This window comes from Neofelis nebulosa, chromosome 14, assembly GCF_028018385.1.
Source record: "Neofelis nebulosa isolate mNeoNeb1 chromosome 14, mNeoNeb1.pri, whole genome shotgun sequence".
NCBI lineage: Eukaryota > Metazoa > Chordata > Mammalia > Carnivora > Felidae > Neofelis > Neofelis nebulosa.
Window position 1 is genome coordinate 81632183 of NC_080795.1, and position 24804 is coordinate 81656986.

Genomic DNA, 24804 nt, shown 5'->3' on the forward strand with positions numbered 1-24804 from the left:
CCTTGAGTTTTTACCAAGTGTAACTATTAACAGAAGCTAAAATTAACCAATATTTAACTTCCCTGCAAATAACAGATGGGATCAACCATTCGTCCCAACCGGCATACGAGCTTTGTCCGACTGTTGGCCTGTGCTTTCTAAAAATGCAACCCGCGAAACAGACGCTATTGTCACAATTATTATTTTATCGCAGAATAACTTTATTATTTCACACGCCCGTTTGTTGGACCCGCCTCCGTATTCACCTGTGTTACAGACCTTCCAGCTTTGCTCCCTCCTTCCTGCAGTCCATCCTTCAGAAACCCCTCTGGGGAAAGTCTCCTGGTGGTGAGCCCTCCAAGTTCCCACATGTATGGAAACATCTGCATTTTGTCTTTGCTCCTGAAGGACCGTTTTGTTGGAAACACAACGTTACCTTGACAGTTTGCTCAGCGCTCGGTCAGCCTCCCTCCTGGTTCTGCAGTTGCCCTCCTTGCCGATGTTGATGTAAAACAGTCGCCTCTTCCCTTCTCTTCGCTGCGACGAGATCCCTTCCCTGGGACCCTGGTGTCCACGCTTCTCCCCGCAGGCCTGCCGCCCGCGTCCCTCTGCCTCCCCCGTCCTGGATGGCGGGCTGGACGAGCTCTTCTCTTCGCCGCCGCCGGCTCACAGCTCTAACACTGTAGCATATCCGGGGTTCCCTTCATCTGTTGTTTGGCACTTTCTGCGACCAGACGCCCGGACACGCGGCCCTCCGTGAACTTCTTCATGACTTAAAGTTGCACTTGATTTTCCAGACACACTGGGTCGCTTCTGATAACCTCTCATTGTTCACTTTTGTGATTCCATCTTATTTGAAAATATTTCGTAAGAACTATCTATGTTACATGCTTGATTCATTCCAACAGCTGAAGCCACTCTGGGGCCTGTGTGGTCAGCTCGGCGGACAACTGACACCACGGGCTGGCGCCTGAGACCACGGATACGGGCTCCTCCCGGCCGTGGCAGCCGTGGGTCCGAGACCCAGGAGCGGGCAGGGCCGGTCCTCCTGAGGCCTGTCCCCGGCATGTGGGGGGGCGTCCCCTCCCCGTGTCCTCACGTGGTCGCCCCCCCCCAACCCCCGTGCGTGTCTGCGCCCTGGCCTCCCCTTCTTGTGGGGACACCAGCCTGGATCAGGGCCCCCAGTGCCTTCCTTTACCTCAGTCACCTCCGCAAAGGCCCATCTCCGAGCACAGTCACCCTGCGGCCCTGGGGGTGGGACTCGGGTGTGGCTCCGGGGACACGATTCGGCTCATGACGGGGCCTGTTTTGTCATTCCTGCCATTGTTGCTGTGTCCTCAGCTTTCCACTCAGCGGCCCCGTGACTCACGGGGTGACCTCCGACTGTGGGCTCACGTGGGCCTCTCGTTCTGTGCGCAGCACAGACGCCCGACTGTCCTGTTCCCTCAGTGAAGGGCCCTGGCAGGTCTGGGATCGCAGGTCAGCCAGCCCTAAACTTGTTCCCCATTCCAGCACATTCCATCAGGGCGGTGGGGGGAGGCGACGGCCGGCAGGGAGCCAGGCCAGTTACTTTGTTTATTCTTTGCAAGGCAGCAAAGCATTTTTCTTTTCCTTGAGGGAAAGACAGAGAGAGCACGCTGGAGCAGGGGAGGGGCAGGGGCAGAGGGAGGGAGAGAGAATCCCAAGCAGGCTCTGTGCTCAGCACCATGCCAGACACGGGGCTCGACCCCACCACCTCGGGATCATGACCTGAGCCGAAATCGAGAGTCAGACACTTAACCGACAGCCACCCAGGCGCCCTGGAAGCCAAGCTTTTTAAATCGTGGGTTTCCCACGTTGAACTGTTCTATACCGGGAGAGCCATCCGGGCTGGCTAAGCTCCAAGAGCAGATGTGCCCAAAGGCCCGCATGTCCCGAGGCGACTCCAGGGCGGGACCCGGCCTCGCTGGTCTGCGGGGAGAGCCGTGAGGGGACAGGGCAAGGACCTGGGCGTCACCCCTGCACCCCCAGTGCACCCCAGGCTCTCGGGTTTTCCATCTGTACAAGGGGCGCAGTCAGGTGACCCGCAGCCTCTCCGGCCTTCTGGAACACACCACGGAAGGCCCTGTGGTCAAGCCACAGACCCACAGAAACGTCTCCCGTCTTGGTCGCAGACACCTTCTGGATGCACCCAAAGCGGGTGCGAGGCCGGCGTCCAGGACCACTCGGCTCCCCTTCCGTGCACAAGGACCCGCACTCGGGGCTGGCCGGGGCCCCTGCCCTCCCCGCGTCATCGCCCGGCCCCCTCATGCATCCCTGAGTCCGGGCCGCTGTCCCCGCCATGTTCCTCCCCGGCCCTCAGTGTGCGGCACAGGGCTCCAGCCGCAGAGGCCGGAGGGCGCACGGCGGCCTCAGGACCTGGACGCCCCACCTCTCAGGCCCCAGCAGGGTGGGGTCGCTCTTCCCCAGCCTCACCCTGGACTCTCTGCCGGCCCTGCCCCTCTCACCCGCTCCCCTGGCCGCATTTCTACCCGGGCTTCAGGGCCACTCAGTCGTACCCCTGGCTCCCATGGTGGGGCTGCTGGTCGTCCGTTCATCTCCCTGCCTTCAGTAACAGAACCTCCATTTTGGGCTAAAGCTATAAAGATACTTCCCAGCTTCTATTAGGACTTAGTGGGGGCACCTGATTAACTTCCTCGCCCATGGGAGGAGACGCAAGGAGAGGCGTCCTCGGAGGGAGTGGAGGTGCCTACTTATCCCTTCTCTTCACCCTGCTCCCTGGGACATGAGCGCAATGGTGGGAGTCCTGCAGCCATCCTGGACCATGAGCATCGCCACGGAGCAGGGGGCCACAAGCCACGTGGGTCCTCGAGGACCACTCGCCACAGAAATCTCTCAAGTAAAAGTCATACTCGTCGCCATTATCTACAACATGCTACCGGGGGCTTCTCCCAAATACAACCAGATCTAGTTGTGACCTTCTACACAGAAAACACTTGCCTGACATGTGTTTACTTGCTTAGTGTCGCTTCCTACAGCAGACCGTGAGTGCTGGGAGGAGAGGCCTCTGGTCTCCCTTGGTCACCTGTGCATCTTCGCACTTAGTACAGGGCCAGGCCCCAAGGGGGCTCCTGATGGACGCTATGGAAGTAAGTGGGCCCAGGGCTCAGGGTCAGGGCGCAGCATGTGACCAGGATCGAGGACCAGCGTGTGACCACATCAGGGCCCAGAGCGTGACCGGGGCCAGGGCTCAGTCTCCACTGGAGGTGGCACAAGCAAGGGGCAGCAGTGCTCACGGACAGTAGGGAGGTGAATGCCAACCAGTCAGGCACGTTTCATCGGACAAGGACAGCCCATCCCTTCCACCCACAGAGAAGACTAACGGTGGCTTCGAGAGCGTGTGGAGAAGGATCCGAGGTTTGCGGAGCGGACGGAAGGCTTCGCAGGGCGGGGCCACCTGAGTAAGGCGGCCATTGACAAACGGCACCACCTGCGACTAGAGGGAGAGGAGGCTGCGAGGGCGGCCAGGCCGTGTCGCGGGGGGCAGCTGGCTGAATCGCCAGAGAGCTCTGGCTCCCTTCTGTAGACAAAGTCACCGACACGCTGCTGGCTCGCGGTGAAGACGGAAAACCAGAAGAGGGTCCGCCCAATGTGCCAGTGACGCGGGTCTGGGCCCTCCTCAGTGCGGGGGCTTCCCCGGGAGCCCTGGCACCAATATGCTGCCCGGCCCATGCCGATCCTTCAGGCTCCTGCGTGAAGGATTTTATCCACAAGGGTCAGGAGAAGGAAGTAAAGGGGAGGCGGGCAGAGGGCACGAGGCCCAAGACCAGCGAGGCCCTGGGGACCCCTGCCCTCCCCTCCTGGCCCCCCAACAGCCTCCCAGGCTGCGTGGTTGCAGCCCAAGCTCGGTCTGAGAGGGCCAAGGGCGGGCCCCAGTTCCCTGAGGGACCCCCCCTCCCCCCCCCCTCCCCCCCCCCCCCCCCCCGGGGCACAGGAGGTAACGGAGAGAGCAGATCTGAAAACCCAGCAAGCGCTCAGGGCTCCCTGCCGGGGCCGAACACAAAGGCACAGCCCGCGTGAGGAACAGGACCGGGCTCCGTCTCATTTGCTTGCGAGCATCACCACCGACAGGGCCTTCTCCGTTGTTATTTTATGCTTATGTAGGAAAAATAATTCTTTTTGCAAGAAACACCAGTAGGTACAAAATGGTATCCCGCCCCACACAGTACCAGGTGGCATATATGCACACGTGTGTCCGTCAGACACAGATCTAACACCGGGCGGAAATGACCGCAGGCTGCAAGACGGGGGCGTCCTGTGCAGAACCAAGAAAACCGCAGGAGCCCAGCCCGCAGCGTCCACACGTCCAGGAGGAGGAGGCTTCCGGCGGGCCCTCCGGGTCACCCTCTGGGGACCTTCCTGACACCCCGCTGAGCCACCCCTCCAGGTCTGGGGACACCGAACCCTCTATAGCCCCTGTGGCCACAGGGGGGTGCTGGCTCTGCCCTCCAAGGCACTCGGCACAGCAGGTGAGAGCGCGGGACGGGAGCGGAGGCCGGGCCCCGCCAGCGCCCCTCTGCGTCTTCCAGCCACAACGTCCCTGAGTAGACTTCTGTCCAGGACCACCGACCGGCCCCAGAGCCTTTCCCTGCACGAGTGTGTCCTGTGTCCTTGCCGGCTCCATCGAGGCCCCAACCCCGCCCTGCTGTCCCCCAGCCTGCCTCTCAGAAGGGCTGGGGTCCCCGCTCCTCGTGCAGCCCTCCAGGGACCAGACCCTAGACCTCCTCTTCCACCTTCAGGATCATCCCTGAGAAGACCTCCAGGCCCTGGGGGCTGCCCTGGGGGCCTCTGGTGGGCCCAGAGGCCACTCCCCCAGCAGGGGTGCCGTCCAGGACTGTGGGCGAGGCTCCCCGGGCCGGGCAGGCCTCCACCAGCTTCTCGAGGGTCCGGTTGAGGGCCTCGACGCCGTCGGCCAGCCGCTGGGTCTGCTCGGCCAGCCTCTGGAGCAGCAGGTTCTGCTGGGCCATCAGTGCACTCTGCTGCTGAGACCAGTGGGAGAGCAGGGCGCCCTGTCGCCGATGGGAGTCCAGCAGTCGCTGCTCAAACTCCGAGGCCTCCGCTGCGGGCCTCCCAGGGGGCGGGGGTGGCACAGTGGAGGGCGGGGAGGGTCCAAGGGCCCCTGGGAATGCAGCTGCAGGGGGCACCGAGGCCGGAGAGGCTGGCGGGGAGGGTGAGGAAGCAGGTGCAGGGACAGTTCCTCGTAGGTCCAGGGGGTCAGGTTCGGGCAGGCTTGGCCCATCCAGGGTCCTCAAGGGTAGCCACAGGCAGCTGGGGGCCTCGTCTTCCTCGTCCGCTGGTGAAGGGGGACAGGAAATGTCAGCCTCCAGCAGCCATGACTCTGGGGCAACACCTCAGAGGGATTGGGGAGGTGACGGGTGGGGGCCCTCCGCACATGGCCCTACTTTGGTCTCCTGATGCCCCTCCATGGTGGGCAGCAGTACCCACATGAGGAAACCAGGACTCAGAGGTGAGTCTTCCTCTAGTAACACTTAAGTCCAAACCTCAGCCTGGCAACCGCAAAGCCTCGGTGCTTGTCCCCCATGCCGCCATTTGTCTACACTCCACCCAGCTGGCTGTGGTCTACCATCCAGTCTGTCCCTCTGTTCACCTCCGCGTACCACCCACCAATCTATCTGCCCATCAATTTCTTCATCCGTCATCCATCCATCTCCTTCCTTCTTTTCATCTCTCCTTATACTCATCCACCAATCTTCCTTCCACCCATCCATCCACCCATGCCTCCGTCCGTCCATCCATTCACTATCCGTCTATCGTCCATCTACTCATCCATCCACCCATGCCTCTGTCCACGCATTCATCCATCATCCATCCTCTATCGACCCATCCATTCACCCACCCCTCTGTCTACCCATCCACCCATCATCCATCCTCCATCCACCCATCCATTTACCCATGCCTCTATCCATCCATCCATTCACCCACCCACCCACAAATCATTCATCCACCCATTCATTTACCCACACCTCTGTCCATCCGTCCGTCCATCCATCCATCCATCATCAGCCTTCCTCCATCCACCCACCCGTTTACCCCTGCCTCTATCCACCCATCAATCCACCATCCATCCACCCATCCATCTACCCACGCCCTGTCCACCTATCCATCCACCCACCCATTTACCCATGGCTCCATCCATCCATCCATCCATCCATCCATCCATCCACCCATCTGTCCATCCACACCTCTGTCCATCCGTCCATCCATATCCATCTTTCATCTACCCATCCATTTACCCATGCCGCTGTCCATCTGTCCGTCCATCCATCCACCCATCCATCCATCCATTCATCCTCCATCCACCTAGCCATTTACCTATGGCTATTCACCCATCCGTCCATCCACGCCTCCATTCATCTACCCATCCATCCAGGAACCCATCCATCAACCTCTGAGTGCGCTCCTCCAGCAAGTAGATGTTCCAGGAGGGTGGGAGGGTGTACATGAAGCAAAGCTTTCCCAGTGCAGCAGGAAAAGCCCTGGACATGGAATCCTACAGCCTAGGCTCCAAAATCAGCTTTTCCCCTTGAGACCCATGTGGCTTTGGGAAACCCTTTTGCTCTGGACCTTCAGTCCTCAATCTGCACCTGAAAGGTCTGGCTAAGGGCTAATCCTCCCTCCTGTCTGGGTGTGGAGGTTACGTTGGTCAATGCCCCAGGGAAAACCTGAACCTGAAACGTGGGGCTATGTCATGCCCTGTCTTGGTGGACACTTCCACCCCTCCATCCAGTGGAGGTGAGAGGAAGGACATTCCTGCGTGGCAGCAGCTTTGGGCCGCACCTGTCAGTCTGAGCCCCACTCACCTCACCTAGGGCACAGGGGCTCCTCAACTGCCACGGAAATGGGGTGGTGACGGCATCACCCCAGAGGACAGGGTCCGATGAGCAACATGGGGCTGGGGTAGGGGTCTGAGCCTGATGAGGTGTCCATGGACACAGGTGGCCCCCCATGCCACCTCCCCCGCCTCCTGCTGCTCCTCCTGCTCCGCTGTCACACCTTCCTTCTGGGGTCCTGGCATCTGCAGGTCCTGCTCGGATGGCCCCAGGGCATTCGTGGAGGGAGCCACCCTGCTGGCCTGTTGCTTCCCTCTCGAGACGAGGCTTTCTGTTGGTGAGGGCTTCGGGCAGGCACCGCCACTCGGAAGAGTTTCCATCAGAGAGAGGCCGGGCCCTGAGCTTCTGGCAAGTCTGTGTCGCTTCATTCGCAACCTGAACCTTCCGCTCCGGGAGGCCCCGGAAGGACCAAGCCCGGTGGAGAGGCCCCAGGTGGGGGCCTGGCTGCCCTCGGTGTACCACAAGGTGGCAGGGGCCGTGGGCCGGGCGGGGAGCACCGAGCTGCTGTTCTCTTGCCTCTGCTCCCATCTTGCAGATGAGACCTTGCCACGGCCCCTGTCTTCTCCTGGTGTGGCACTGACCAGCTCCCACGTGTGACCCACCCATAGGCACCCTGACTTCAAGTCTGACGGCCATTGACGGAGAAAAGAGGAAGCCGACACGGCTTTGCCTTCCCCGGAGACCCAGGGAACGAGAGCCCAGGGAACCATCCGCCCACCTCTCCCGAGAGCCCTCTGCCCCGCTCCTGCCCACCACGGCCCCCACACAGGGGTCGCGTCCAGCCTGTGTGTGGCATCCTGAGCTTGCCCGGGCAGCTCCTCCTTTGGCCTCCGAGCACAGCGTCCTTTCCACCGAGACGATCCCACTTGGCCTTCAGGACAGAGCATGTACTCTCCCAGGAAGCCGTCCCTGCTCCGCTAGCCCGGGGTCCCCCTGTCGCCAGGCTGGACCATCCGCGCCGCCCCACCCCCCCTTAGGATGTCCACTGGTGGAGAGGCGGGCTCCATGGGGTCCATCTGCGTGTCAGAGCCCAGCGTGGAGCAGAGGGCAGTGTGTAAGCGATGAATGAATGGGCGCTGGCTCCCCAGCCCTCCCTCCCGGCCGGACCAAGGCCCAAGCCCGCCTGGCCTGATCAGGTGCTCACATGGTCGCCGCGGGTCAGCACAGAGGCTCAGTGGTCCGTCCCCAAGGCCGCTCTAAGCCCCGTCTCAAGCGAACAAAGGTCTGATATTTGCTCTCTCTCCCTCTGAGCCACCCAACTGGTCCCAAGCCAAGCTCCACTGGCTCCAAGAAGAGAGGGTCCCTCCCAGCTTCCAGCCCGGGGCCAGGCCAAAGGCAGACCCGAAACACACAGGCACCTAGACTGCAGGTGCAGGAACAGGAGGGTCGGAGGAGCCCTCTCCATGGCCGGTTCCCTCTGGGAAGGAGGCAGACACTGCCCGACACACGTCGCCTTTCTGGGGAAAAGAGACCACAGAGCTTTCCATAGGGCACCTCGGTGAGTGGTCCTGGGAAACCATGGGTGTGCACCCACACAGTGAGACCTCCCGGGCGGGCGCCGCTCACACTCTCGACCAATTCCCTCCCTGCAGCTTCCATAGAGCTAGCCGGCAAAGGCCCTGGCCACCTGCCTTCGCGGGGGTGCAGACGGCGGGCGACCGTGCACAGCGTCCTGGGTGCAGACCCCGCCGTCCTGCCTCTCCCCTCCCGGACACCGGTCCTCCTCGGCTCGGAAAAGACCCTGTGGGCGTGCCCCTCCCACGTACAGGGCAGGGCCTGGGCCTCCCAGGGAGACAGGGGACAGAGGGGGCCACGGGCCAGCCGGGCCGTCCCCTCAAACTGACTTACTTGGTGCCGGCTGGCTCCGGCCAGGAGCTCGCTGGCCGCCTCTGTGTGCGAGGACGCAGCCTCAAGGCTGGCTTCAATACTATCTGCAAATCAAGACAACGGAAGCAATTACAGAGTGGCGACCCTGAGGGTGTGACGAGGGCGAGCCCAGGGAGCCCAGGCCCAGGGGCTTGGAGCGGGGCCTGCCCTCCCGTGGCCACTAAGGCCCCGTCCTGGCCTCACCAGAGGCCAGGTGAGGAGTCCAGACTCCAGAGAAGCGGAGGCTGCAAGGTGCTGGGCCACCTGGCTGGGGCAGGTGCTGGCCGCCAGAGCCGTCAGAAGGTGCCCTCGGGGCAGGGGCCACCCACTCGGGAAAGGTGGGGGCCAGCCTGGAAAGAGGCCCGGCCCTGCTACTTTTCTGCGCCCTTGGGCCGTCCTCCAACTCCTGACCATGGCCCCTGCTTCTGAGAAGGGGCCAGAGCCGCCGTGAGGATGACCGTGACCGGGTCCGTGAACGCAGGTGCAGGGGGCCGGGCAGCGGCACGCGCTGGCCTCTGGCCACTTCAGCGCGGGGCTCCGGGCACGGGCCTGGTGGGGGTGTCCACACAGCCCCTGACACCTCACACCGGCAGCAACACCTAAGCCACCGTCCCGAGGCCCAGAGCAGCCCTAGGAAACCAGAAAATTCCACTCAGCAACGCTGGCGGGAAAGAGGCGGCATCATGAGAACGTGTCCGAATTCATAACCAGACCCATTCGGAACACGCAGCCAGGCCGCGGGGACGGGCGGAGCAATGGTGAGCTGAGACGAGGACGTTCGCCCACGGTGGGAACTGGGTTGGAGTCCCGGTGAGGGATGCGGCTACACCGTTTCCTCTCCTACCACCAGGGATCCTGGTGGCGCCAGACAGAGGGAGCGTGTGACCATAGCAAGAGGCACTCTCTCCCCAGACCGGCTGCTTTCACTGCTGGCCACTGCAAACGCCCGGGGTCCCCTCTTCAAGGAAAAGGAGACAGGCCTCCGAACGCCTGAACTTTGGTTAGGACTTCGGAGGCAGAAACAGGTAAGTTCAAGTGGCACCACTCCCCCGGGGCACCCCGGGCACCACCTGAGCCGAGCGACGTGGGAGGCCCGAGGCCGGGGACAGAGAAGGTGCAGATGGACACAAGTGCCTCTGGGGCACCGCGCCCTCTGCCCAGTGGGTCGCTCTGCGGGGGTGTCTTCCCCGGGGCTCCTTCCCCTCGGACGAAGCACAGCCCCTCCACGCGGAGCCCCACTGGAAGGAGAGGAAGGAGAGCCTGGCCCCTCCTTGCGCCGGGTCACCCCTGCTTCTCCCGCAAGTGCGGCGCCCACCCCCCAGCGTCCATCCAGGCCCCTGCCCCTGCCACGGCCCAGCTCCTATGCCAAGAAGCCACCTTGCGCCCCCAGGCCGTGGGCGGCAGCAGCCCCACCTGGCTCCCGCTGAGGAAAGAGGCGAGTGCACGGGGCAGGAACAGCTGCCACCACGCGCAGGAAGACAGCAGGGCCACGGCCGTGCCGGGCGCTGGGGGCCGCACTCCAAGCTGGTCTCTCCCGTGCCCGGCAACCACACGGAGCCTGGGCTGCCCCAGGACCCTGCGCTCAAGCTCCGACAAAGCCCAGGTCTGGTCTGCACCCAGCAAGGTCCTGGGGACACCGAGAGCCCAACTCTGATGGTAAAATACTGCCCAGATTCACAAGTGGTCCCCACAGCAGAAGCCCAGCTGAGACCAGGAACGGGAGCACTCAGCACTAAGCCCTCCCCGGATCACAGTTCTGCCCCTGGCCACCCGCTCACAGCCAGCTCCCTCGTCCTGAGCCCCAGGGGCAGCCAGGCAGGCATGGGCACCCCAGTGCTCCGCTGGCCGTGAAGCACACGGCCTCTGCCTCACCTTGAAGATCCCAGGTGGGTCAAGGGCAAATTGCAGGAGCCCTGAGCTGACCCCCAGGCCCCCTGCAGGGCTGCTCAGTGGGAGCTACCTTGCAGGGCTCTGCTGCGGAGAGCTACAGGGCATCTGGGCACCGGGCCAGGCCTCCAGGGCCCAAACAGACCCCCCATTAGCACTGCTCCCCCAAACACTGACAGAAATCAGGGGGATGCACCCCAAGGTGCAGCAGATAGCACCCTGTGGAGGCCCCACAACACTGTCAGCTGGCTGTCCTCACCCCTGTGGCCTTGACGGGGCCCCTGCAAGCCTGACCCTGCCCCAGCCCCTGGGCCAATGCTGACCCAGATAGAGGAACTGGTGGGACCTTCAGCAGCAGTCTTTGCACAACCCCCACCCCCCCGCCCCGATCAGGCTTTGCAGCCACCTCCCTGCCCCATAGCTCAGCCCTGCCAGGGAGGCCGGCCCCATGCATTCCCATTCGGTGACAATCAGCACTGTCCCAGGAGGGACACTCCCAGGAGGAGCCCCAAGCGCTAAGAGACCAGTCGGTCAGCTGTCCCCATGGGGCTGCAGGGTCTAGGGAAGGGGGCGCCTGGCTCAGCAGGGCAGACAGAGTTGTCTGGGCTGGACTAGGCCCCACCATCAGCCAGCACAGGGGACCTTCAGGAGCAACACAGCCACCAAGTTCCTGCCCTGCTCCGGGGCTGGGGACTCGGGGGGGTGGGTCCGGGCACACCAGTGCCACCTCTGCCAGCACCCCCTCCAGGGGGCACACCCTGGACCCCAAAACCGGATCTTGCTCTGCCTGTAAGGAGAGTGGGGCGCCCCCCAGGATGACAGGCTGGCCGCGATCAAGGCCACCCCCAGGGACGGCAGCAGGTCCACACACGTCCCCCAGCGGGTCCACCAGCAGCTCCGAAGCGGCCATCCGTCATCAGGGGCTCGTGGCCCTGTCTCTGCAGGGCCGAGTCCCGCGGTCCACTCCGCGGCCTTCACGAGGGAGCCGTCCTGCTCCAGGCTTCATCCCCACCATGCTTCCACCAGCGGCCCGAGAAGCGCAGGGTTCGTCTTGGCCGTGAGGAGGGGCGCAGCCCCCGAGCAGACTGACCAGGACGTGCAGAGGTGTCTTGAGGAGGAGGAACAGCAGGAGGGAGCACTGAAGGAGGCGGCACAGGAGTCCGAGGCGGCACCACTCTGGAGGCCAGAGGAGGCTGGGTGCGGCAGAAGAGCCCATCGAGCACCCTACGCTTGCCTCACCAGGCACAGAAACTTCCAGCAAAGGGGGGCCCTGTGGGCGGGCGCGAGGGCTCAGAGTGGGGCGTCAGTGTGCCTTGGGAAGCTGAGAGCCACCAGAGACCGGCCTGGCCTGGTCTGGGGCCTGAGGGGCCCTGGGGAGAAGAGCCCCACAATGAGAGCACAGGAAGGGGTCAGAGGTCAGGGGCGGTCTCCCCCGCCCCACACCAGGAGAGTGGCACTGAGTGGGGACAGGGAGAGGAGCGCAGCCCCTGGTCGTCTGCTCCCTGAGCCTCCAGAGGCACCTGGCTGTGCTGGGTCACGGTGGGGGCACCCCCAGAAGGGTCCCAGCTCGGGGCCAGGATGAGCCTGACTTTGAGCCCCAGCTCCTTTGCTCCCCACGTGGGCCGGCCCCTCCCCGACCCGAGGCTGTTTCCCATCTGGAAGCAGAAAGGCCCCACGTGGGTGGTGGTCACCCCCACAGGCCCGCAGCCCTCCCCTGAGCGTCCTACTCCCCAGAAGCCCGGGCACGGTGGGGGGGGGGGGCAGGCCCGGGGCGGTGGGGGCCACTTACTTGGCAGGGGCTCGGCAGCCTGGCCCTCGCCTAGGGGGGCTGGGGCCGAGAAGGTCTCGGCCACCATGTGCTCGACAGGGGTGAGGACGAGGCCGGGGGCCCGCGGGCTCTCCGCCAGCTTCTTGCGCACCGCCCCTCGCAGGTCCCTCCACTTGTGCTTGAGGTCGCCCAGGTCCCTCCGGCAGTAGCCCAGAGCGTTCACGGCCTGCAGGATCTTGCTCCACACTCGGTGCTTCCGGGAGGGCGTGCCCCGCAGCGCCCCGAACAGCAGCGGGTAGTGGCGGGCCACCCTCTGCACCAGCACCTCCGTCTCCTGGGGGCTGAAGTTGGGCTTGCGGGTCTTGGTGCGGGAGTGGGGGCCCGGCCGCAGGGGCGCCACGGCTGGCTCGGGGCTGGAGCTCCGCCGGCACGTGGCCCTGCCGCTGCTGGACCCTGGAAAGGCACCAGAGGCTGAAGGAGCAGGCGGGCCGGGAACAGCAGAGCGCCGCCCGGCTCACAACCCCAGGCGTGCACTGTGTCCACAGGAGCGCACACGGGCCCCTGCCCGTCATCCATCGTGGTGGGATCACCCGCGTCAGCACGCGGCGGGATGCCGAAGTCCCAGCTACTCCGGTCCCCAGGCCCGGACCACAGTTGCCACAGGTCGGCCCTTGCCCGTCCCTCTCCCCTTCCCCGCCTGGAGACGGCCCCTCCTGATCAGCCCATCACGGGGACTGAGTGACCATCTGGGTGACATGCGGGTATCCATCTGGAGTGGACACGCACTCTGCATGCCCGGAGACAGCCAGCCAGAGGTGGAACCAGCCGCAGCAGCTGTGCTGAGGCCAATGGGGGCGAGGGGTGGGGGACGTGGGCCCAGGCAGGGGTCTGGGGAGAGAGCGCCTCGAGGGCACGCTGGAGCCGCCCGCTGTCCAGCTGTCGAGCAAACCCCTGCCTGCAGCCCAGGCTCTGAGAAGGAGGGAAGGGGAAGCCTGCCGGACAGCAGCCCCAGGAGGGAGCCGGCCCCACCCTCCCCTGGGGGTGCAGCATGGCCAGGGGGACGGCCGGGCTGGATGCCAGAACCTTGGAACGGGGGTGCAGAGGCTGGCGGGGGGCTGCCTATGCCGGCCAGTGGCTCTGGCCTACCCCAGACACTCCGGGTGCCCAGACACGCGAACACTAGGAGGGCCCACGTAGCCATGTGGGGTGCAGAGGCCAGGCTGAGGGGGGCTGAGGTCCTCATGTGGAGGGAACACAGAAAGAGCAGGGACATCAGCCTGCTCCCGGCACGGCCCTGCCCCCACCGCACCCATTTCCCAAGAAGCAGCCCCTCCAAGGTGACTCTGGGCACCACACATCCAGTGCTCTCTGCCGAGGCACCTGCTGCAGCCTCGACCCCTCCCCCACCCAAGGACAATTTGTCCTCGCCCGGGAGGGGGGGTCCCTGGGTGGGAGAAAGGTCCGGGCTCTTCAATGAGCAGAATGGATGGGCCACCCTCTCGCATGAGGCTCCCTGACTCCGGCCTTCCTGAGGGGCTGGGGAGACCTGGGGACATGGAGAAGGAGGGCAGCAGATCCTCAGACGCCTGGAACTGCCCTGGGTCTCATTCATCCAGGAGGCAGCCCTGTCCACACCTGGGGGAAAGGGCAAGGGGCTGTGGGGCAGGTGGCTCAGATACCCACCAATGGCATCTCCTTGCTCTGAAACCATGGAGGCCAAGTCCTTGATAATCTGATTTACATCCAACAAGTCACTCTGTGGAAACAAGAAGGCAGGTGTTAGGTGCAGCGGTCAAGGGCACAGCCATCAGAGGGTGCTAGGTGAAAGCCAAGAAAGCCTAGGGTCCCCCCTCCCAACCAAGTCAGAGACAGGGCTGGGATCTGAATACTGTTTCCTGACTCCAAGGCCAAACCCCAAGCTCTCTGAGAATCCCAGGGCTGTAAGCTCCCTCACTGGGTACAGAGGACCCAGGGTTGGCCCTCAGAGAGCTGCAGTCAAGTGCAGAGCAGTGTCACCAACACTGCCTGCACCTCCTACAGGCCCATGAGTCCTGTAGACACCTTGTTCCCCACACTTGCTTTGGGGCTCCTTGATAGAAGGATACCTTTCCCTCTCTGTACAGCCAGCACCTGGCATAAGTCAGCACACGGGTGCCACTCAAGAAATCCTGAAGAAGCAGGATGGGTTGATGGATGGATAGAATAGATGTATGACTGGATGCTGGATGAATAATAGATAGATGGACAGACGGTGGATGCACGGATGAACAGTGGATGAGTAGATGAGGGGATGGTGGGTGGGTGGAGAGGCAGGTGGATGGATGGACAGTGGATGGGTGGATGAACAGACGAGTCGGTAGATGGTGGACAGGTGGATGAATAAACGATGGGTGGATGGACGAGCGGGTGGTGGATGGATGATGGATAGATGGCGGATGGATGGACAGGTGGGTAGATGTGGGCAGATGAACGGATAGATGGATGGGTGGATAGATGGTAGGCATATGAATAGAGAGTGGGTGGATGGATGGATGATGGATGGGTAGGTGATACAGGGGGATGGAGGGGTGGATGGATGGATGGATGGATGGATGAATAAATGATGGATGGGTAGGTGATACAGGGGGATGGATGGATGGATGGATGGATGGATGGATGGATGGATGATGGATGGGTAGGTGATACAGGGGGATGGATGGGTGGATGGATGGATGGATGGATGGATGGATGGATGGATGGATGAATAAATGATGGATGGGTAGGTGATACAGGGGGATGGATGGGTGGATGGATGGATGATGGATGGGTAGGTGATACAGGGGGATGGATGGGTGGATGGATGGATGGATGGATGGATGGATGGATGGATGGATGAATAAATGATGGATGGGTAAGTGATACAGGGGGATGGATGGGTGGATGGATGGATGGATGGATGGATGGATGGATGGATGATGGATGGGTAGGTGATACAGGGGGATGGATGGGTGGATGGATGGATGGATGGATGGATGGATGGATGAATAAATGATGGATGGGTAGGTGATACAGGGGGATGGATGGATGGATGGATGGATGGATGGATGGATGGATGATGGATGGGTAGGTGATACAGGGGGATGGATGGGTGGATGGATGGATGGATGGATGGATGGATGGATGGATGATGGATGGGTAGGTGATACAGGGGGATGGATGGGTGGATGGATGGATGGATGGATGGATGGATGGATGGATGGATGATGGATGGGTAGGTGATACAGGGGGGTGGATGGATGGATGGATGGATGATGGATGGGTAGGTGATACAGGGGGATGGATGGATGGATGGATGATGGAGAGACGGATGGAGACGGTAGGTGGGTGGATGATAGACAGTGGATGGTGGACGGATGGCAGTCCCACTGCCATGGAAAGACTGAGTGGCTTCATGAAGCTGGTGAACAGGGCAAGGACTAGAAATTTGGCCCGGGGGGTCTTGCACCTCACTCCTCCATGCTGCCCAACTGCTTAACTCCATTTGCCAGAAAACTAGCAGTGATGCTTGTGAGGGACACGGCCCCTCCGTTCACAGGCCACATGCTGGGGGCATGTCACACACCATCCTGAGGCCAGGTCAAAACGCCCAACTGACAGTAGACGTTGGGCGCTCAAGAGGCTCCGTGACCTCCGGGGCCTCTCAGACGGGGGGAGGGCTGGTACCGGCACCGGGGCCCACTGGCTCCAAGGCCACCCTTTTTCCGAATGCCACCCTGCAGGGACCAGCTCTTCCACTGGCCAGCCAGGTCGCCCTGGGCAAGACCGTTCACCTCGGGGCCAGGTTTCCTCACCTACCGTGTGATCCAAACCAAAGCTTCCTCCTTCAGTGCCTGGCTTGTGGCCAGGGATGAGCCCCAGTCAGGGAAGGCTCCTCCAGGCCAGTGAGAGGGGCGGGGAGGGGGCGGTGAGAACCCTACCCCAGGCCCACCCACTCTACAGCTCATTCTGGAACTCAGATCGATTTCCACAGGGGTCGCTGCAAAATATTATGGGGAAACTCATTTTCTTTTTAGGAGTGTTCTCGGAAATGAAGCAATTAGCATGATCTCAAACCCACGTGTGCTACCAACTACAATTCAATTACAGGCTTAACCATGGTGCAGGCAGATGGCCACCCTGTGGAAGCGGCCCGTGGCCGGGAGGGTGGCCGTCAGGGTGGAGCCTGTGGGCCTCAGCCCCGGGGACTGCAGCAGGTGAGTGGGTGCTGGGCAGCCCTGGGCCTGGGCCCATTTCTGGGAGCTCGGTCACCACAGCCTCCCCTGAGTGAGGCCACCGGTGGTGGGGGGGGGGGCACCCAACCTAGGCTCCACCCCCACCTGGAGACGTCAAGGTCACAAGATAAAGGCTGCAGGCCCAGCGGGGCCTCAGTCAGACTGCCTGCCGCCCAGATTCCCCAGCCTCCGCCCCAACCCTGTCAGAGGCTGGGCTCAGACCAGCCACACCCAACCCTGACCTTGCCACTGAGGCCTCTCTCACACGAGGCTGGCCCTGGATGCACTTGGACTCGACTCTTGGGGGCCTTTCTATGCTAACTCAGTCCCCCCTTATTGTGTGTAAGCACGCCTTCTGGTACTCCCACTTTGCAGACAGGTCAGGCAGGGAAACCAAGTCACCCACAGGTTAAGGGACTCTCCCAAGGGCATGTGGCTGATAAATGGTGAGCAGCAAATCACCTGACCCAGGTTACCGCCCACCTAGACGGCACTGCTGGAGTGACACAGGGAGGTCGTGTGGCGCGGCCGCCTGCACGGGTGGGATTAATGGGCACGTCCGGCGTTGCTTCCCACGGGCAGGGGCCACTGAGGGCCACGGCTGGCGTGGTGCTGCCCGCGGCCCTGTCCGGCCCACAGGGACACAGCCTCAGCAAAGGACAGGGCAAAGAGGGGCGTCGTTGAGCAGGGGACACGAGCCCGGTGCCCCCCTCGGGGCCTGCCAGGGTAGAGGTGGCCACCGTACAGCCACTAGCACGGCACTGACCCCAACAGGCTGGGACAGGCCCAGACGGAGCACAGAGGCCCCATCTGGCTCACGTTCTGGGCTTCGGGGGAGACCTCCCTTACAGACGCGGTGGCCGAGGCCGCCTTCCCACCTGCAGACACACCGGCGCCGTGGCTGACGGCCGGCCTTACACACCTTCCCTGCCGGGGCCCGACTCGTCCCAGGCAGGGGGTTCCTGCGGCAGGGAGCCCTCAGCACACTGCCAGAGCCATCCACGGCCCGGCAGCTCAGGCCGGGGGTGCCCATCCGGGTCCCTGCCCTCGCCCCCAACCACAGCGTAACACCTGCCGGGCCCGCACGTGGGGCCCTGATCGAGGGACAGACGGAGCCGGGTGGACTCCCACCTGGGCCTGCTGGCTGCTCCCGACTGGCCCAGTGGACCGGCAACCCGGAGCAGAGACGGCGTGGTCTGCTGGCACGAGCGGGGGTTCCCGGAGCCCTCGGTGCCCTCGGTGCCCGGGGCGGCAGCAGGATGGAGGAGGGGACCTTACGCGGGGTGACCCACGCTGGACCACGGGTCAAGGGCACCCGCAACTCAGGGCTGCGCGCCTGGGAGGTTCCCACGCACAGGCCCCTTGGCGGTCAAGGTCACCTGTCACACACACACACCCTTCTTTATTCTGGGCCTCCCTCTTTTCAAAACGCCCAACGCTCAGACCCCTGACCCTCACCTGCCCCCGAGCGGATGGCTCAGGCGACTCTGCAGGACCAAGGCTGGCCCTCGTCCCAGCAGATCATCCTGAGGCCCTGCTCCACCCCCCAGACCCGTAACACACGATGCTCTCCGTCATTCAGCAACATATAAACACGTCATCCGTCCTGAACGGCAGCTCAGGCTGGGCTCCCGGAAACAGTGACACTAAACCGCCCCCTCCCCATCCCATCCCTTTTGTGTTCTGGAAAATGCCCTAAGCAGAGAATCCCTTCCCCGTGTGACTTAGACCCGTTCGCCACATGGGACAGACTCAAGGACACCCCCTGTTCACCCAGGACCAGGCCAGACGCAGAGCCCTTGTTCCCACCCTGTGCTGAATGCTCATCATCCCCCTGGCCTGTCAGGACAAAAGGCTTGGGAACAGACTCTGAGCTCAGTGTGTCTGCTGCCCGGGCCTGGACACCCCCTAACCCAGACACCTCACCCACCCCTCCACCAGACACAAGAGGATCCCCGCTCCCCGGCTCTAGGGGCGTATGCACAGCCTATGGCCCCGGAGGTCACCTGATGGAGACATCCGCTTGTGACGATCCTTTTGAATAAAGACTCTCCTCGCTCAACAAAGCAAGTGAGCCCTGTGGGGGAGGAATGAGGGGTGTGAGAGTGTCCCAAAGCCCCACGTGCTGCAGCTGGTCTCTGCCAGGTCTGAGGGCTGCAGGCACGGGAGCGGGAGGACAGGGACGCCTCGAGGGGGCCGGGCTGACTGCCGGGCCCCTGTGCAGGGCCAGCCTGGTGAGGTAAGCGGGATGCACACACCCACCACGAACAGCAGACAAGGCCACAGGGCAGGGCTGCGTTCTGATGGCTTCCCTGCGGGGGCCCTGGCAGGGCAGCCGTGCTCCCCAGACAGGTGGTCCCACAGCTGTGCCTGGTTCTGTGGCTCCTGAAGGGTGGCTCAGAGGCGCCGGGACATCCCGGCGGTGCGGGGTTTGTGTCTCATTCGCCCCAGCATCCAGTGGCTGTTTGCAGAATGGATGGGGTCATGAGGACTAGGCAGGCTCCGGGGACAGAGCCCCCGATGTGCCGGGACAGGGAGGGCCCACGGGAGGAGGCGCAGACGGGCACCCCAGCAGCAGAAGGCAGCACGCAGAAAGGGAACATCTGGGCAAAGGCAACTGACACTGACAAGTGTCCCCCCCAGCCCCTGTCCCGGACGCCCGGGACCCTGGCAGGCAGGCCTCACTCAGCTCCCGGAGGAGGACGCCAAGGGCAGGCGGGCCCAACTCCCAGGCAGGCCCAGGGGCACCCCTGAGACGTAGATCCCACCAGGAGCCGGGGTGGGAGCCACGCACGGGCACGGCTCGGGGCCAGGCTGCCCACGGGCCTGAAGGTGAGCTTCCACTGGGGGCCCGGAAGCCCCCAGAGCCACCCAAGGACGGCGCCCACCAGGGACGTCAAGCGGCAGCGGCTGTGGTGTGCGAGGGCGGCGGGCGCTGGGAGCCGTGCGCCTGGCGTGGGCACCAGAAAGCGGGAGAGTGGGTGACGGAGAGACTCAAAACACCTTAACTTAGTAAATGTTTAAATCATGCCATTATTTTCCTGATTGCTTCTAAAACTAGGGCTCATTAAAAGCTCTCATGGAATCTTTTTTCTGTTCCTTTGCTGGCACCACGTAATAACAACCTTGCACGGGACATAATAAAACCTCGATAAGCGTGTGTGTGTGTGTGCGCGCGCACCTGTGCGTTCCTTCACTTTTAAGAAGGAAAAGAAAGAAAATACCACTGCGCTTTTTCTATTACGCGATCTCTTCTTATAATTAGAATCTTGGCAACCATCCGCCTATGAACACGACTGTTCCAGTTAATGGAACAGCCAAACTTCACTGATTTATTCCCATATTTATAGGTATCAGCCACGTCACCCCCTCCCCGCCCCCCGCCTTCTGGCTGCACAATGCCACCTTCAGGGAGGGTAGCTGGGCCCCGTGGCTCTGCCTCCTCCCCAGCCTCCTCCCTCCCAGGCCTGCCAGGCAGCCATGGCAACAGACCAGCTGGTGTGCTGGGTCAGGTGCACACGGCTCCGGAGGGGGCAGGGAGCACCAGTCCTCACAGGTGAGATCAGGTAAGGTGGGCTTGGGGGGGAGCCCCGCGCAGACACGGCCGTCCGGCCCGGGGGTGCTGCCCAGGCTGGGAGCGGACAGACGACTAGGGCTCCGGTGCGGTCAGCCAGACCCGAGCCCGGCAAGCCTGCCCCACGCTGGCAGCGGCTAGGGGCACGCGCCCATCTCATTCGACCTCCCCCCACCCTGGGAGACGAGGCACTGCCCTCCCTCCAGACGGGAAGAGCCAGCCTCAACCAGGATTAAGTGGCCGTGGGCAGGGCAGGGCTGGGGCTCAGGGGCTGGCTCCTTCCGCTCCCGGCTCCCGGGCCCCGCGCCCCCTCGGCGACAGCCTGCATCCTTCCCATCTGGGAGAGAGGCTGAGAGGCAGGGGTCAGACGCTGCAGCCAGCCGGCACAGCCCCGCTCCTGAGTCAGGCAGCTTGGGCTCGAATCCCTGCTCTGCCACACACGAGCTGCATGGCCAGGCCAAGTGACGCGGCTTCTCTAAGCCTCCGCTCCGTCTCCGATAAAACTGGAACACGGGAATGCTCACTCTCACAGAGCTTTTGTGGGGGCTGCTAAAATGATGCATATAAATAAAGGCAACAGAGCCCTCTCATTAAGTCACAGATCTGCTGTGGAGTCCCAACACTTAAGACACATTCATCCATCCACCCCCCCATCCATCCACCTACACACCATCCATCCACCCATCCATCCATCCGCTTATCTGTCCACCTACCATCCGTCTCCCATCTATCCATCCCTCATCCTTCCACTCGTCTATTTGCTTGTTCGAGGAACAGTCATCAAGTGCCCAGATAGCATCATGTGTCCTTTGTGGTGCTGGGACCGCTGCAGTGACTAAACAGACAAGAATCCCTGCCTCCGTGGGGCTTCATTCTCACGAAGAGAGATAAATACTAACATAAAGCACTGTACAGTATGCTAGACAAAGAAGAGGGACACTGGAATTCTAGACGGCCAACATTTGAGCCAAGACCTAAAGGTAGAAGGAGTAAGTTGCTCGAGTGTCTGTGCCAGCGTGTGGAAAGAGCCAGGACAGCTGGAGGACAGGGACGGGGAAAGTGTGGTCCACGAAATGGCGTGTGTGTTGCGGGGGAGGGGGGGGGCCTGGAAGCTGCACCTCCCAGAGATGGCCACCCCGACATACCTGCTGTGCTTCTCCCAAGAAGGGACCCTGGCATGCCCCACCAAGGGGTGGGCCCGCACAGGCCTCCGGAAGTGCCGTAACCAACAGGGCAGAGGCGAGGCTGTATGACTTCCAAGGCTAAGTCACAAAAGCACCATGGACTCTTCACGCTAAGAAGCCGGGAAGACCCCAGCACCTGGAGACAGCAGAGTCTTCCTTCCCTGGGAAAACGCCGGCACCCGGAAGGCCCACCCTGCCATTACCGCATTGGCACCCAGGCTCTCGGCCGACCTCAGCACCTCAGCGACAGCGGAGCCTCGCACCCGGGTGAACCCCCAGTCGGCAGCAGGCTGCGCCAGGCCGGGGAGGGTCTGACCTGGGGCAGGGGCCTCAGAGGAGCTCCCCAGGGAGGGCGGGGAGGGGCCGCCGTCACCTAGGCGCTGCCCCAGCCACACCTGCCAGCGCTGACTCTGCCCAGGTGACGTCCCTGCCGGGCAGCTCAGCTCTGCAGCACGCTGTCACCCGTGGGCTGACAAAGATCTTTCATGGTCCCTTAACCCTTTCAAGGAGAGACTGGTGTCACTGTCCCCTCTCACAGGCAAACTAAAGCCTCCGCAAGAGACCCCGGGGCTCCCGTGGCCAGGCAGTGGCATGGCTGGGGCTGGGAGCCTGGGCCAGACTTCTATTTCCCCTCTGTGACCAAGAGATGCCCGAGGCCAGCCAGCCCCTCCCCACAAGGGAACAAGGAAGCTTCTACCTTGGCCACTGGGGGGGGGCCTCCCCTGCCTCCACCCTCCCTCCAGGCTCTGGCCTGCCTGCTGCCTGCAGCGAGGGACTGTTCTTTCCGCCACAGCCCGCAGCTCTGGTGGTGACAGGCCACGAGGGCCCAGGGATGGTCCCGGCTGCAGCTGTGAGGACAATGGGCAAGCCACCTTCCAGGGGCAGCCTCGTTCCCGGGAGGAAGAAGCGAGGGGCAGCCTCGCCCACGGGCCTGCAGCACAGGGTCCCGGACACGACCTTCTGCTCCCCTGGGAGGTAGGCACCTCCCAGGGCAGGGAGCTCAGCCAAGGTCTCGAGGGGCGCCTTCCTGTTACTGACCCTTAGCTCCACCTGAAGTCACCACGGTGCCCCCAGGGATCCCCAGAGCCCATTGTCTGAGGTTCCCCATTTCTGACAGCCCCACAGGACCAAGAAATGGGCTCAGAGAGGGGACCTGAGACCAGAAGGGACGGGAGAGGTTGTGGCTCGGAGAGCTGGCTCTGCCCAGGCTGGCGATGGCCCTGCCGTATGTGCTCGGTGGCCGAGGGTACGTCGTCAGTGGGAACAGGAAGTAGGGACTCACCCCTGCGGGCCAGACTCCCAGGAGAGGACGGCCAGAGAGGAGGGGTCGGCCGGCAGTGCCGGCACTGGCTTTGGCACAGCTTTGGCAAGGGGCAGCACGCGGGCCTGGGGACAGAACGCTCCACCGCCCGTCACCCACCGACCCGCGGTGGGAAGGGGCAGCAGCTCCTAGACATGACTTAACTGTGTGGCTCGTGGATCCTGCTTCTTCCCGCCCACGCCCAGTTAAAGCCTGAGCTCCCACTGGGACGTGCAGTCCCTCCCTTCCTTCCCTCTGCTCTACTGACGGGGCCGCTGGCCCGGAGGCTGCCAGGCACCAACACCTGCCCCAGCATCCCTGACACCGTGCCCCCTGGAACCCTGGGAGATCTGGGGTCACCTAGGGCCTGGCCCATCTGGGACCAACGTCAGGAAGGGGCCTTAGGCTTGGAAGCCAGAGACCACCCGCCTCCAGATCAGGGGCCAGGAGAAGGAGCCCCAAGGAGGCCAAGAGCTAGCCCCGTGGAAAGTGGGCTGTGTCCCAGCCCCCTCCACTCCCTGTGGGACGGACTCACCGCCGACCTGGCTCCTGCAAGTGCGCTGCTCACCTCCCCCAGGAGGGGCCAGGGCCCGGGCCGCATGGGCCCCAGCAGCGTGGCCTCCCCCATTGGGAAGTGGGGGACAGGGCCCTGACTTGTGAGCACGTGCCTGGGACCAGGGTGCCCGGGCTGGCACGGCTCCCTTCGCGGGTGCAGGGCTCCGGCCCTGAGCTTCTCACTGGAAAGGGCCGTCTGAGCCCGAAGGCCTAGCGCGGCCATCCCTGGGGCGGTGAGGCCCCATGACACAGCCAGACGCAGCTCTCTGTGGGTGGGTGTCCCCAGAGCTCTCCCTCTGAACCCTAATCTCCCCGTGGGGAACAGAAGGGGGAGGCCACCAGCCCGGGCCTCCAGACCGTGAGGAAGAGTGTCTGGGGCAGGGGTGTCTCAGGCTAGCCCTACAAGGCAGCCCTGCAGCCCTGCTCTCATACTCCACAACTCCAGCAGCCTGATGACAGCCAGCCAGTGCTTCCCACGGGAGGGGATGTGAGGCCCAGGGAAGGCCTGGGCCCGCCACAGGCCTGCCAGCACTTGGTGGCAGGAGGATGGAGCCCAGGCTGAGAAAGCACGCAGAGTCCAGGCCCAGGAGGCCAGGGGTCAGGACAGAGGACAGCTGAGTCCAAGCCCGGGGACAGCTTTGCTAAGGTCATCTGTGAGCAGGGAGGAGCCAGACTGAGCAGGGCCCTCAGGGGCATGGCACTGGAAGGGCACAGTGGGTCAGGGCGAGGCAGCGCAGGGCGGAGCAGGGCTAAGGGCGGAGCTGAGTGCGGCTGGGCGGGGCTGCATTAGGCAAGGCAGAGTGGGGGGGAACTGAGCGGGGCTGAGCTGGGCAGGGCGGAGCTGGGCAGGGCAGAGTAGGGAGGGGTGGAGATGGGGAGGGCGCGGCTGGGCGGGGCTGAAGCTGGGAGGGGAGGAGCGTGGCAGGGCGGAGCTGGGCGGGGCAGGGCAGACTAGGGCGGGGTGGAGCTGGGGAGGGCGGGGCTGGGCGGGGCTGAAGCTGGGAGGGGAGGGGCGTGGCAGGGCAGAGCTGGGCGGGGCAGGGCAGACTAGGGCGGGGTGGAGCTGGGGAGGGCGGGGCTGGGCGGGGCTGAAGCTGGGAGGGGAGGGGCGTGGCAGGGCAGAGCTGGGCGGGGCAGGGCAGACTAGGGCGGGGTGGAGCTGGGGAGGGCGGGGCTGGGCGGGGCTGAAGCTGGGAGGGGAGGGGCGTGGCAGGGCAGAGCTGGGCGGGGCAGGGCAGACTAGGGCGGGGTGGAGCTGGGGAGGGCGGAGCTGGGCGGGGCTGAAGCCGGGAGGGGTGGGGCGGGGCCACCCCGTCCCAGGGCCAAGCACTTCCGCTGGGAAGCAGCAGAGCTGGATGAAAGCAGGGGATACAGGGACACTGCTTACAGCTTTCTGGGCCAGCGGTCTGGGCACAGGGACCCTGCGTGGGGCCGGCGGGGAAAGGACACGGGTGATGGCACCGCGTCTGTGGGGCTCCAGGCCCCCTTCCCAGCCCTGCACAGCCACCTGGCCAAAAAGCAGGCCCAGGGCTGGGCAAGCAGGCAGAGACC

General features: G+C 63.5%; 1 protein-coding gene across 13 annotated transcripts in view; it reads right to left on the minus strand.

The window, feature by feature from the left end:
- The window catches only part of TSNARE1 (t-SNARE domain containing 1), a 120265-nt gene that overhangs the window by 13904 nt on the left and 81557 nt on the right, over positions 1-24804 (minus strand). For 8 of the 13 annotated variants that reach the window (XM_058699246.1, XM_058699249.1, XM_058699244.1 and 5 more), the window contains 3 exons: positions 14074-14146; positions 12412-12843; positions 4099-5311 (listed from right to left, as the gene is read on the minus strand). In XM_058699246.1, coding sequence (XP_058555229.1) covers positions 4734-5311; positions 12412-12843; positions 14074-14146 — 1083 coding nt within the window. In that variant the 3' untranslated portion in view covers positions 4099-4733. Of the gene's footprint in view, positions 1-4098; positions 5312-8717; positions 8801-12411; positions 12844-14073; positions 14147-24804 lie in introns of those variants that run through there. The other 5 variants (XR_009253567.1, XM_058699252.1, XM_058699254.1 and 2 more) reach the window with 3 other exon arrangements.